This window comes from Myxine glutinosa, chromosome 5 (assembly GCF_964187855.1).
Source record: "Myxine glutinosa chromosome 5, kmMyxGlut1.1, whole genome shotgun sequence".
NCBI classification, from domain to species: Eukaryota; Metazoa; Chordata; class Myxini; order Myxiniformes; family Myxinidae; genus Myxine; species Myxine glutinosa.
The window spans coordinates 161095722-161109149 of record NC_136265.1 but is presented as its reverse complement, the minus strand read 5'-3'; the positions used below and the strand labels follow the sequence as shown (position 1 = coordinate 161109149).

The window sequence follows — 13428 nt, the reverse complement described above, 5'->3', positions numbered from 1 at the left end:
GTAGTTGTTGTTGTTTTTGTTGTTTGGGGAAGAAGATGGAAGGAGGTATGGGAAAGGTCCTAAACTCACTACTGGTGCCATATAATCACATTCTGGTGCAACGAAGAGTCAGAATTAATGGAAAGGAGTCCTTAACTGACATAGACTAAGAATAACTAGCAAGATGTCCGAAAGTTGTCTACGTGAGATGCGGTGGACCTGGGCACGACATTTAATGGGGGAAATAGGGGAAGGTCGGCTCTACTGATTGTTGTTTACAGACAATGGGACTAGGGAATGGGGGATTGGGGAGTATTGGGGAAATAGGGGAATATTTACAAGCGGATATGGAGGCCAAATTCCATATTCGCAACAATATATATATATATATATATATATATATATATATATATATATATTGTTACAGATCGCGGTTTAAAGATGTTATTTTACCGAGCGGTTGGTATTACCGCGTCCGAACAGTTACTCCCCGATTAGAACCCGATCCCGCCCAAACGTTGGCCGGATCGCACCGCAGCTGCTCAATGAGGGAAAAGACGAAAACGACGCAATGCAAAGAGGAAAAGGAATAAAACGGGAAGACGTACAGACGAGTAATGGGATTTATTATTTACACAAGCAAAAAGGAGCAATCAAGGTTTATTTACAACACATAGGACGCAGGTGACACAGTGAAATCTTTAGCTTACCTACACAAGCTTAATTAACCCAGGACAGAACAAACAGAACAAACTCACGTACACAAGAAGGGTGGAAAGGCAGGAGGTGGATGGCTGGAGGGAGAGGAAGGTCCAAGGGGGTCCTGCAGCTCAACCGGCGCGTTTAGCAGCCGCCGTTCCTTTACGGTCCTGCTCCAAACCGCCGTTCAGGCCCCCAAGCTGCTGTTGTGGCTGCTGTGGACGTCGCGTGCTTTGCCAGGCCTTGTCCGACTCGTCTGGTCCACTCACTCTTTACCACCGACTCCTCACCGCAACCAACGCAACCAACTGACCACCGACTCCACTGACTGGCTCCTCACGACTCTCTCTTGGTGACCAACTCACTTGCTTCCTGCGTGCGCGCCTTTATAACGCCTCCGGCGATTAAGCCGCCGGCCTTTTGGACACGCCCATCGGGGTGCTCACCTCGGCCCTGGTTGGTCGCGCGACCCTCTGGCTCCGCCCTTGATGACGACGGGCGGGCACGCCCCTCTTCCCCTCTATGACGAGGTGGAGACGCGCCTTTCTTCCCCGACTCGAGCACATGGTCAATGGTGGTTTTGGAGGGGATGTAATATGGGCAATCGAGGCTCGGCAATGACGAGAGGGGATGTAATATGGGCAATCGAGGCTCGGCAATGACGAGAGGGGATGTGAAGGAAATGGGGATTTTGGGGATGGGAATGAAAGGGGATCTATTCTCTTTCACTGGTGCAATGGAGTACTTCAATTAATGGGAGACACAGCCTTACCCTAAAACACAGAATAAGAGATAACTATCAACAGGGGTATTCTATTACTTGGCTGACGTGTATGCTTGTGGACTAATTATGGGATGCCCTTTCACCTTTACACAGCTCCGGAGGTAGGGGGGCGCAGAATAAACAATAATAATAATGATACAGCACACAATCAAAAAAATACAGTCCTCATCTCCGCAACAATATATATATATATATATATATATATATATATATATATATACATATATACAGTGGTACCTCGGCTTACGAGTGCCCCAACGTACGAGTTTTTCGGGATACGAGCCGTCGCTCGGGCGGTTTGTTGCTTTGGGATACGAGCCGAGATCCGATGTACGAGCTCAAAAAATTTATTTTTTTGAATTTTCCGGTTGTGGCTTCCGGTTCCGGTCACGCGGTTATCTTGCCGTGAAAGCATCTCTGCTTGGATATAAAACACGCAATCGTCGAAATACATGAGCGAGGAATCTCCTTGCTCCAGCCGGTGACGTCATCGGCGGGGATCCCCGCCTCCAGAGTGGCTGGTCACGTGACCGCCAAAGCGTGTCGCGCGTGCGGGTATAATGAGCTACACCTGTGGATCACGTGACCACGGAAGCACGCCTCGCTTGAGAGGCATGGCTTTCGGTTTGCGTTTTGCTTTATAAGGCGCGATAAATGGGCTTTTGAGTGTTAGCGGTTCATGGCGTTGACGGTTCATGGCGGTTCATGGCGGTTGACGGTTCATGACGGTTCATATATATATATATATATGGTCACATATATACCACTGTATATATATATATATACCACTGTATATATATATATATATATATATATATATATATATATATATATATATACATACATACATATACCAGCGTTCATGGCGTTGACGGTCAAAAACCCATTACATCAATTTTACCAGGCACTGTACAGTAAGTACAGTGGACACCAAATGCACGGTGGAAGGCTAGAAGTAGAAGATCGTCCAAGACAAGTGAGAATAAGCCATACTTTGGAGGAGATGACGTCATTCGCTGGTCCGATAACCAAAGATGTGGTATAAAAAACCAGGTGAGCTAACAATGCAGCAATGAAGGAATTCGGCCAAGGCACCGGCACACAACGACCTACCTACATCGAAAGACTCAATGCCAATGGTGACAGAAGCCAAGACGGCCGGCTTAAACACCGCCGAAAGACCACGGTGTACCAACTTACGATGCAGAACATCTTGCACTTAATATGATGACAACAGGTGCCATCCTCTGACGTACCATTACAGGTACAGGTACAGTACACGTGAGCACAGAGCAAAAGTTCACTGAAACCGAGATTAAGAAAAAAGAAAAAACACCTCGTGGTCCGTGCTCGATATCCGAGTTTCAATCTTTTCAAACACATGATGCTCTCGGTCACGGTATCTCCTGCGAGCTGCTTCTCCTTCAACCACACAAACAACAACTTCTCCATATCTTCATGGATAGAGGTCCGGAGCTTTGAAATAATCGTAACGCCCTTGGCTGGCGTTATAGCCTTTATGGACTCCTTCTGCTTCAAAATCGTACATATCGTAGAAGGAGTACGATCGTACTGCCTCGCCAAGTCGACAACACGCACACCTCACCTGGCATGCTCTTCTCCTCTGCTTAATAAAACCAGTTTATTTCTTTACATTCTCTTGTATTATGTACAGTATATACGAGGTCGTGCTTGTTTATACATTATTTGTTATTTATAAAGTACATTTTTGTTATTTAAAAGCACCTAACAAAAAAAATTGGTGTTTTTTTTTTGAGGCTGGAACGGATTAATAGCATTTCAATGCATTTGAATGGGAAAATTTGCTTTGACTTACGAGCGATTTGGCTTACGAGCTCCGTCACGGAACGGATTAAACTCGTAAGCCGAGGTACCACTGTATATATATATATATACATACATATATATATATATATACATACATACATACATATACATACATACATAGTGTGTTCAAAAAGTATCAGACCTTTATTTTTCGTGCATAAAAAAAAGAAGCTAGGGAGGCGTTGATTGGTGCACGTATGTAGGCGAGCCTAATGCACACGCGTGAATTTTTTCCCACCTGCAGAAGCTGTCATTCGACGGCAGACCGCCGATGAGTGAGGACGCATGTAAGCGAGCGCCGTCGGATTTTCGTTTTTGACAAAATGACGGAAAAACTTGAACAACGCTACTGCATCAAATTTTGTGTTTTTTGGCCTCGGGGATGTTGGATGCTTCCATTGTGATGACTGCAACTTGGTTTCTGGGTCGTACCCATAAACCCAGGACTCATCGCCAGTGATCACTGTGTTGAGGAAGCTGGGATCGCTGTTCACAGTCTCCAGCATGTCCTGTGCGATCTCCAAACGGAGTTGCTTCTGCTCAATCGTTAGCAGCTTTGGTACGAACTTCGCTGAGATTCTCCTGAAGCCGAAATCCTCCTTCATAATGGAATGAACGGTGTTGAATCTTGCGGATCGTTTCCACTTGGGAATCGCCAAGCTTTACACAAAATTTGATGCAGTAGCGTTGTTCAAGTTTTTCCGTCATTTTGTCAAAAACGAAAATCCGACGGCGCTCGCTTTCATGTCCTCACTCATCGGCGGTCTGCCGTCGAATGACAGCTTCTGCAGGTGGGAAGAAATTCACGCGTGCGCATTAGGATCGCCTACATACGTGAACCAATCAACGCCTCCCTAGCTTCTTTTTTTTTTACGCACGAAAAATAAAGGTCGGATACTTTTTGAACACAGTTGTACATACGACAAAATGTCTAGAGTCGACAAAATGTCTGCAGTCAAGGTGACGAAAAAAAACCCCGAGATGTACATGGAAATCGCATACACATTTACAAAATGTTTGTTGACAATATTATATTGTTACAAATCAGCAACAGTATGGTGCTACAGTATGGAACACAAAGGTGAGGATTGGAAAAAATCCCATGGGAATTTGAAGCAATGATATTCCATCACATCCTTACAAAATAGTAAGCCAGAAACAATGACCAACCAGGATGGTTTTCTCACGCAGCCATTCAGGATCATTCTCATCTTCGCTGTCTACATCCATCTCCTGCGGACGAAGTGGCAGACAGGTGTCACTGTGAAAGTACAAGCGATCATGCCCGCTGACGAAAGGCCGCTGCTGCTCCACCTCGAGCTCCTCAGATTCCAAAAATTCAGACAGACTGGGTTTGGGTCTTTTAGGCCTGAAAAGAGGGGGCCAAAACAACATGATGACAAGTTAACACAAAAACTAGAGATTGAAATTGGTGTTTTTTTTGAAGCCAAAAAGAAGTCACAGAAATGGAAATGTGTCCATGCATTTTCCATATTGTAATATACTGACCTGCAGGCAAGTGCATACGTCACAGCAGTGCGCTTTACTGGCCCATTTCTACTGAAGGCAAACCCTGGCTGAGAGTGTGTGTCCTGTGGGTTACCCGCATAGGAGCCGTCATAACTCTCATTCACAGAGACATCAATCCGGGCACCTTTTGGATGAGGCTGAAGGACAGGACAGATATAATTAACGTATGCCATTACTGACTGATAAAATTCCTTTTGCTTTTGACAAAGTAACCAAGAAAACCAACAGTGGCATTGATAGGTTAAAAAAAAAGATATCCACAAAGGCCTAACTAGCAATAAATCATGAAATTGTAGCGGTTACCTTATTCGCATGTCGCGGTTAACTTATTCGCATGTCGCGGTTAACTTATTCGCATGTGACGGTTACCTTATGTTTGGTCATAATCCACGTGCACGGGCCTGTGGGTCTTTTGGTTGTGTGGAAGTGACGCACGCGCGGTTGTGGAGCCACGCCCTCCGAAGAGGGTTTTGGCTTTATAAAAGCTGTACCACTTCCGTTCGCGTTTAAGAGTGCTGGAGATTTCTGTACGAATAAACGAGCTTCGAACCCTACGAAATGGCCTCGTCCTCTCGCCTTCCGCGACTCCTAAACTGGTGACCCCGGCTGCCCCCGAACGGATTCGGGGGCTGCAAACGAACACGGCAAGCGCGCCCTGGCCAGGGAAGCCACCTAAACTGGTGACCCCAGCTTCTCCCGAACGGATGCGGGCGCGGTTTCGAACGCAGTTTCGATCGAACTGCCGGAGTTTCGGAAACGACGAGCGGCCATGTGGTTCGCGCACCGCGCTCGGCTCCTCCTCTACGACCAGAGGGGCGAGCCTGCTCCAGGACCCTCCGAAGGAACGCAGTTACGAGATGTGGGTGGCACTGCTGCTCATCTCTTGCGCGCGCACTGATGTTGGCGGCACGGCTGCTTCGTTACCTTCGCGCGCACTGCTGCTCGCAACTCGCGAAAACTCTACAGCTACAGCTCGCGTGTCGAAAGCTGCAACTCGCGCAACTACTACTCCTACTCTGCATCCTCGGGAGGCCCGCGAGGAACCTCGGCAGCCTCCCCCGAGGCCTTGACCAGCCCCTCGGTCGGCTCAACCCCACGGCGGCGTTTTTTCGCGCGTACCGAGGCCGAGCACTGCTCGAGCCTTCTCGGCACTGCCGAGCGCGCCTGCGAACTACGTACATGCCCGTGGGAGTGCATTCTGGGGGGGCGCATGTAGCGGTTACCTTATTCGCATGTCGCGGTTAACTTATTCACATGTCGCGGTTAACTTATTCGCATGTGACGGTTACCTTATGTTTGGTCATAATCCACGTGCACGGGCCTGTGGGGCTTTTGGTTGTGTGGAAGTGACGCACGCGCGGTTGTGGAGCCACGCCCTCCGAAGAGGGTTTTGGCTTTATAAAAGCTGTACCACTTCCGTTCGCGTTCAAGAGGGCTGGAGATTTCTGTACGAATAAACGAGCTTCGAACCCTACGAAATGGCCTCGTCCTCTCGCCTTCTGCGACTCCTAAAAAATTAAGTTTTCCTTTCTGAAGAAATGTCTGCTTATGACATACAGAAATTTGCCTACTTGTTGGTTCTCGGAGCAATTGACAATCCAAAGCTTTCTGACCTACCAATGGTCACAATTTTGAAGTCATTGGCAAGCCAGATGAACTTCTGAAAGTAAAATTGGTCAATTGATCAGCCAACAATCTCGTCAAATGAATCCTTAACCCAAAATTCCTAACTACGTGAATTTTTTTTTTTTAATAATCCGCAGACCGTAGACCACTATTAAATGTGGATCAATCATTGAAAAGGAAATATTACTCTAACTCGCCTCATTGTGTGAAACCGCTCATTGTTCGAGTTCATCGATGCACCTGGTCTAGGTAAGGTTCAATGGAGGATACTGACCACATAGTTGAAGATGAACCTTCCATGGCAAAGCTTGAGATGCTTGAGCAGGCTATACAGCCGACCACAGTTCAGTGTACACCACGGGCAGTGCAGATCATCCCTTGCCTCAGTCTGCTGTCTCAGGTTGCTATTGTATAGGAACTGGACAGAGATGTGATTGGACAGAGGGAGGGCATTAAAACGTGGATTAGTTTCATAGGAGAATCCAGTTATGAATTATCTGCTCGCAGATCCCATGTGTGTTCACAACTTATGCATTAACTAGAATGGCACTCTGACGTCGCAAGTCGACCGATATGCCTCCTCCCACATTATTACATCATTATACATACTTGTACCAAGTTTGATTTAAATCCCTTCAGCTGTTCTCAAGTATCACATTTTTCACCTGACATGACCCTCTGACCTTTGATACACAAGTCTAATCAGTTCATCTTTTCATCATAATATACACGACCAGTCAAAAGTTTTTGAACACCTCAATTTTTCCAGTTTTTTGAAATTTAAGCAATTAAAGTCCAGTGAATAACCTGAATGTTACAAAAGTAAGCAGTAAACTGCTCGAGGTTAAAAAAAAGTTTAGGTTAGCAAAAACGGGAAAATAATGTAAATTGCAGTTAAATTGTAAAAAAAAAAGCCTTCTTCAGGGAACAAGTAATGGGTTAACAACTTACAGCTGTTCTGCAGCAATGTGTCAATTAAGCCTTGAAAGTTGATGCAAACAATTCCTACAGGTGTCCCAACCTCTGCTGATTACTTGATTACAAACCCCCTGTCTGTATAAAAGCAGTATTGGAACAGACTGTTATTACACCATCTGAAGCATTATTTGGACAATATTGCACTGCAGGAAGCAGTATATTGCTATCATAATGGCGAGAAAAAGGCAGTTATCAAAGGAAGACAGACAGACCATTATAACCCTTGAAAGTGTCGGTCTTTCCTTTAGAAAAATTGCAAAGAAGGCCAAGGTGTCAGTGAGTACAGTTTCCTACACCATCAAGAGGCATTTGGAAACTGGAGGAAACTCTGAAAGGAAGAGGTCTGGCAGACGCAAAGCCACAACAGAATCAGAAGACAAGTTTCTGAGAGTCAACAGCTTGCGTGATAGGCCGCTCACAGGACAACAGCTTCAAGCACAGCTTAATACCGGGTCGAAGTAAGCAAGTCTCAATTTCAACTGTGAAGAGAAGACTTCGAGCTGCAGGTTTGACAGGTCGAGTGGCAGCAAGAAAGCCATTGCTAAGATGGCAAAATAAGAAAAAGAGGCTTGCCTGGGCCATGAAGCACCGCCAGTGGACTACTGAAGACTGGAAGATGGTCTTATGGACCGATGAATCAAAATTTGAAATCTTTGGTTCATCATGCAGGGTTTTTGTATGCCGCCGAGTAGGCGAAAGGATGGTTCCTCAGTGTGTGACACCAACTGTCAAACATGGAGGAGGAAGCGTGATGGTCTGGGGCTCTTTTGCTGGATCCAGAGTCAGCGACTTGCACAGAGTGACTGGCACCCTGAACCAAAAGGGCTACCACAGCATTTTGCAGCACCATGCAATACCCTCTGGTATACACCTAGTTGGTCAGGGGTTCATCCTACAGCAAGATAATGACCCTAACACACACCTCCAGGCTATGTCAAACTTACCCTCGACGAAAACAACAAGACGGTCGGCTTTAAATCATGGAATGGCCAGCACAGTCTCCAGACTTAAACCCATCGAGCTGGTTTGGGATGAACTGGACAGAAAGGTGAAAGCAAAGCAACCTACAAGTGCAACACATTTGTGGGAACTTCTGCAACAGTGTTGGGAAGAACTTCCCGAGCAATATTTGATTTCCATTGTAGAAAGAATGCCAGGAGTGTGTTCGGCGTTGATATCTGCAAAAGGTGGCTACTTTTCTGAGTCAAAAACATATATTAAATTTTGTTAAACAAAATGATTCTATGATTTCTTTTTTATCTCCAATTGTTTATTTGTTCTATGCTTAATTTCAGAGTACATTGAGACATTAAACTGCGTAAATTTCAATATAAACTGGAAAAATTGAGGTGTTCTAAAACTTATGACCGGTCGTGTATACTTGTACCAAGTTTGGTCAAAATCCCATCACTGGTTCACAAGTTAGCACAGTAACATAATTTGTACCTCACGGGACTTCTGATTTTTGACTCAATAATCTAATCAGTTCATCTTTCCATCATTATACATACGTGGACCAAGTTCGACTTGGTTCCCTTCAGCCGTTCTTAACACATGGACACTGCAAGGACTTCCAGGATCTTAACACATGGACACTGCAAGGACTTCCAGGATCTTAACACATGGACACTGCAAGGACTTCCAGGATCTTAACACGATAACAAAAGCCTATCACAGACTGACCTTTAACCTCTTAAACCCAAAATCAAAGAATTTCGTCATTGCATCATAATATATGCTTGTTCCAACTTTGGTCAGAATCCACAAGATTTTGTCTTTTTTTATTTTTGTTGTTTTGTTTGTTTTTTGTTTTTCTTTTTGTTTGGTCGCACAACATCTGCCAGCAACCCTCTTCGGGTGAAACTGCTAAAATCAAGACTCTCTGCTCACATTCACTCTTTCATTCCTCTTTTCTCCCGCCTCTGGAACAAACTCCTTCACTCTCTTCAATCCCACTCCTCCCTCCAGGTCCTTAAAACAGCTGTTCACCACCACTGTTATCTTCCACCCTGCAAAACCTTGATCTTTTCTTCCCAGATCCACTTTTTTGAAATACCGACTTTTTTCCTGGAGGGTTCTAGCAGTGTCCATGTCTTCTACACCTCTCCCGCCCCTCCTCCCCCCCTTCCCATGCTTCCTTCCCCTAAGCCCTCTCCCTCCTACAGATCTCCCGATGTCCCCTTTCTCTACTGTTGTGCTTGTGTGCTTCCCTCTCTCTCCCCATCTTGTCTCCAGCTCCCTTTATTATATGGTTTATGTGTCGGTTTTTTTGTTTGTGATTAATGTTAGCTCTTGCACGAGCCTCGATCTTGTATACAAAAAATATATATATACACTCAACCCTCGGCTATCGCGAACTCAGCTATCGCGTTTATCTGCTATCGCGGCTACCTAAAAAACTGCACAAACACGACTATCGTGCCCCAAATACGCGCTATAGCGCACCGGAAATGGTGGGGGGGGAAAAAAAAAAATCAAACAGTCCGGGTGCTACGTCATCACCGAGCGTTGGGTGATTCACGTGCTGATTGGTTGTGACGTCAGGACGTCAGGAGCACTGTGATAGTGTGATTGTCCGCCCGGCGCCATTCAAGTGCGCGTCGCCTCAGAGTGAATACTGTATGTACTGTAATAGCAGTGTCTAAACCTTTTTTTTGTGATATAACAATGGCCGATATATCCCGACCCCTCACCATTGCCCAGCGTAATGCAGCGGCACCTGCAAGGGAAATCAAGAAGAGGAAGAACTTAACTTACGCTCAGAAATGCGAAATTGTGCAGTTGATCGACAATGGTGAAACAAAGCGAAGTGTTGGAAAGAAATTTGGGATAAATGAGTCAACAGTGCGAGGTATTTACCAAAACCGTCACCATATCAAGGCCCATATGAATCTTGCCTCATCAGAAGCAGGTGCCCAAGCTATGCGAAGCCGTAATCAATTGCTCCTCAAGACAGAACAATTACTCGGACGATATCTGGAGAGGCAAGCAAAGCGAAACTTGGCGATTGATACTCGTGAAATTATGGACACTGCCAAGGACATTTATGCTGCTGTGGCTCGTGAGATGGGTGTGCGACAACCTCCAGTCTTTCTTGCATCCAAAGGGTGGGTAGATAAGTTCATGTCCCGTCATAAAGTGAAAAGTGTGAAGATATCTGGCGAGGCGGCAAGTGGGGCCAAGTCTGCAGCCCGTGAGTACCCTGAATCTCTAAAAAATATTATTGATGAAGGCCAGTACACTCCCGATCAAATTTTTAATATGGACGAAACCAATTTCTATTGGAAAGCAATGTCTCGGCGAACATTTATCACTACCAAGTCAGCCAAAGTTCGTAGAAGGAAGGCCATAAAGGAGCGTTTCACCCTGCTGTTCGCTATGAATGCGTCAGGAACGTGCCGCCTTAAACCCACAGTTGTGCATCGAGCTAAACGACCCAGGGCCTACAAAGGATGCAACATGAACAAATTAAATGTGCACTGGTTGACATCAAAGAAGGGGTATATGTCGGCCAAACTTTCCCAGGACTGGCTCAAGGAGCCATTCATTCCCGAGGTTGAGGATTTTTGCAAGTCCCAAAACATAAGGTTGAACATTCTCCTGCTCCTCGACAATGCCCCTGGACATTCGCCACTTCTAAGGGCCGAGCATCCTAATGTGAAGGTCGAGTTTTTGCCACCAAACACGACTTCCTTGATCCAGCCAGTGGTCAATCCAGTGGTCAATAAGACTCCACCCAAGCCTGGGAACCTACCCAACCATCTAAGCCCCTCATCGTCCCCAAAAGGCAAATAAAATGGTTAAAGAAAGTACTTTTTTATCATTTTATTTTTATTTACATATTGTGATTCTTGTTTTAATGTTTCTTTATATGTCAACGTTTCTTTATATGGTAGAAACACTTGGTTAAAAAAAGTGGCAAAAATAGGTTAAATATGTGGTCAACTTGGGGGTCCTGGCACCAATTAGAATTATTACCATACGTTCTTCAGTTCGGCTATCGCGATTTCGGCTAACGCGCACCGATGGCGGCACCAATTAGGCGCGATAGCCGAGGGTTGAGTGTATATATATACAGACTTGGCATTTAATATGGAATTTTTTTTTTGTGGGGGTGAACTTACTTTTCAAGATGTCTTGGAACCAAAAGTTCATTGGAATTATGTTGAAATTATTCTAGATTTTGTTAATGTGACCTTTAAAAGAAACAAAAACCACATTTGACATTTCGAAACAAATAAATTGATCCTTGAAAGTGATGTAAACTGATACAACAACACACAACATGCATTTTAAGGCCATGTTCCCTGCTAGAGCGGGGGTTAGCCTTGCGGTCCCCATGACAATCTTCTCCATTTTGCCCTATTTTCTGCATCTCTCCTTGTTAACCCCCTTGCCCGCATTTCTTCTTCCACCATCTTTAGCCAAGTCTTTCTCGGTCTTCCCCGTCCTCTACTTCCTTCTACATTAACTTCCATCACTCTTCTCAACCAGTCACTTTCATCCTTCCTCAATACATGACCAAACCATCTCAACCTGTTCCTCTTCACAGCATCAATCACAGGCAATATTCCCATCATCTTTCGCAATTCATCATTTGTCTTCCTCTCTCTCAACGATACTCCGCACATCCATCGAACCATTCGCATTTCCACCCTTTCCAGCCTTCGTTGCTGCTCTACGTTCATTACCCATGTCTCGCTCCCATAAATCATAACACTTCTCACACATGCAGCATACACCTTTCCCTTCAGCTTCAGCGACACTCTCCTCCTCATCAGCATGCCACTCAGTTCCCGAAACTTCTTCCATGCACATCTCACTCGAGCAACCGTTGCCGAGTCTGATCCACCTTCTCCATTCAGCATGTCTCCGAGGTAGCAAAATGTTTTCACACCTTCCAGCTTCACGCCGTCTCCAAGATCCAACTCAACATTTCCTCCATCTGCAGCTCCCTCTGTGCACACCTTACATTTGAATGTAGCTGCCACACTGGTTAATGACCCTCTCAGACCACTACATTTTTGATGAACCCACTCAGCACACATTGTACATTGAATGGAGTTCACTCCGACACCCTTCCTGCACACAGCACACGGCCACTTCCCAGTTCTTTCCACCTCACCACATGCTTTACCACTTGCCATCACCTTTGTCTTTCCGATATTCACCTTCAGACCTTTTGTCTCCATACATTCCTTCCACTTGTTCATCTTTTCCTTCAGTCCATCCATACTTTCCGCAATCAACACCAGATCATCTGCATACAACAACTCCCACGGTAAACCCTCCTTTACGGTCTGAGCCAGCACCTCCATCACAGCTACAAATAGTAGTGGACTTAGTACCGACCCCTGATGCACTCCCACCTTCACCTCAAACTCACCACTGTTCCCGTCCTTCGTCCTTACAGCTGTGCGTGCTCTTTTGTACATTGCCATCACTACTCTGATCAACCATTCCTCCACTCCTAACTTCCTCAATGCCCATGTCAATACTTTGCGTGGAACCCTATCGAATGCTTTCTCCAGATCAACAAACCCAAAAAACAACTTCTTCCTCTTATCCATGTACTTCTCCTGCAACTGCCTCACAATGAAAAGCGCATCTGTCGTTCCTCTTCCTGGCATAAATCCAAACTGCATTTCGTCGATCTTCACTTTCTTCCTTATCCTCCTCTCCAACACCCTTTCCAATACCTTCATTCCATGCTCCAATAACTTTATCGCTCGGTACGAGCCACACTCCAGAGGGTCACCTTTCCCCTTGTATAGAGGGACGAGGGTACTCAGTTCCCAATCCACTGGAATGCGGCCTTCTTTCACCACCAGATTACAGATCTCTGTCATTCTCTTCACACCCCAACTTCCTGCTGCCTTCAACATATCTCCCACAACTCCCGTCGGCCCTCCTGCTTTTCCACTCTTCATTGTTTTTATCGCTTCCTCAACTTCCTTCTCAGTTATCTTCTCTGCCGGTCCTAA

The 13428-nt window shown here is 45.5% G+C and overlaps 1 protein-coding gene across 4 annotated transcripts in view; it reads right to left on the bottom strand.

Moving 5' to 3' along the window:
* SUZ12 (SUZ12 polycomb repressive complex 2 subunit) overlaps positions 1 to 13428 on the bottom strand; it is a 131814-nt gene that overhangs the window by 27181 nt on the left and 91205 nt on the right. For all 4 annotated transcript variants that reach the window (XM_068115813.2, XM_068115817.2, XM_068115816.2 and 1 more), the window contains exons 12-14: positions 6741 to 6884; positions 4820 to 4977; positions 4481 to 4679 (exon numbers count right to left, since the gene is read on the bottom strand). In XM_068115813.2, coding sequence (XP_067971914.2) covers positions 4481 to 4679; positions 4820 to 4977; positions 6741 to 6884 — 501 coding nt within the window. The remainder of the gene's footprint in view (positions 1 to 4480; positions 4680 to 4819; positions 4978 to 6740; positions 6885 to 13428) is intronic.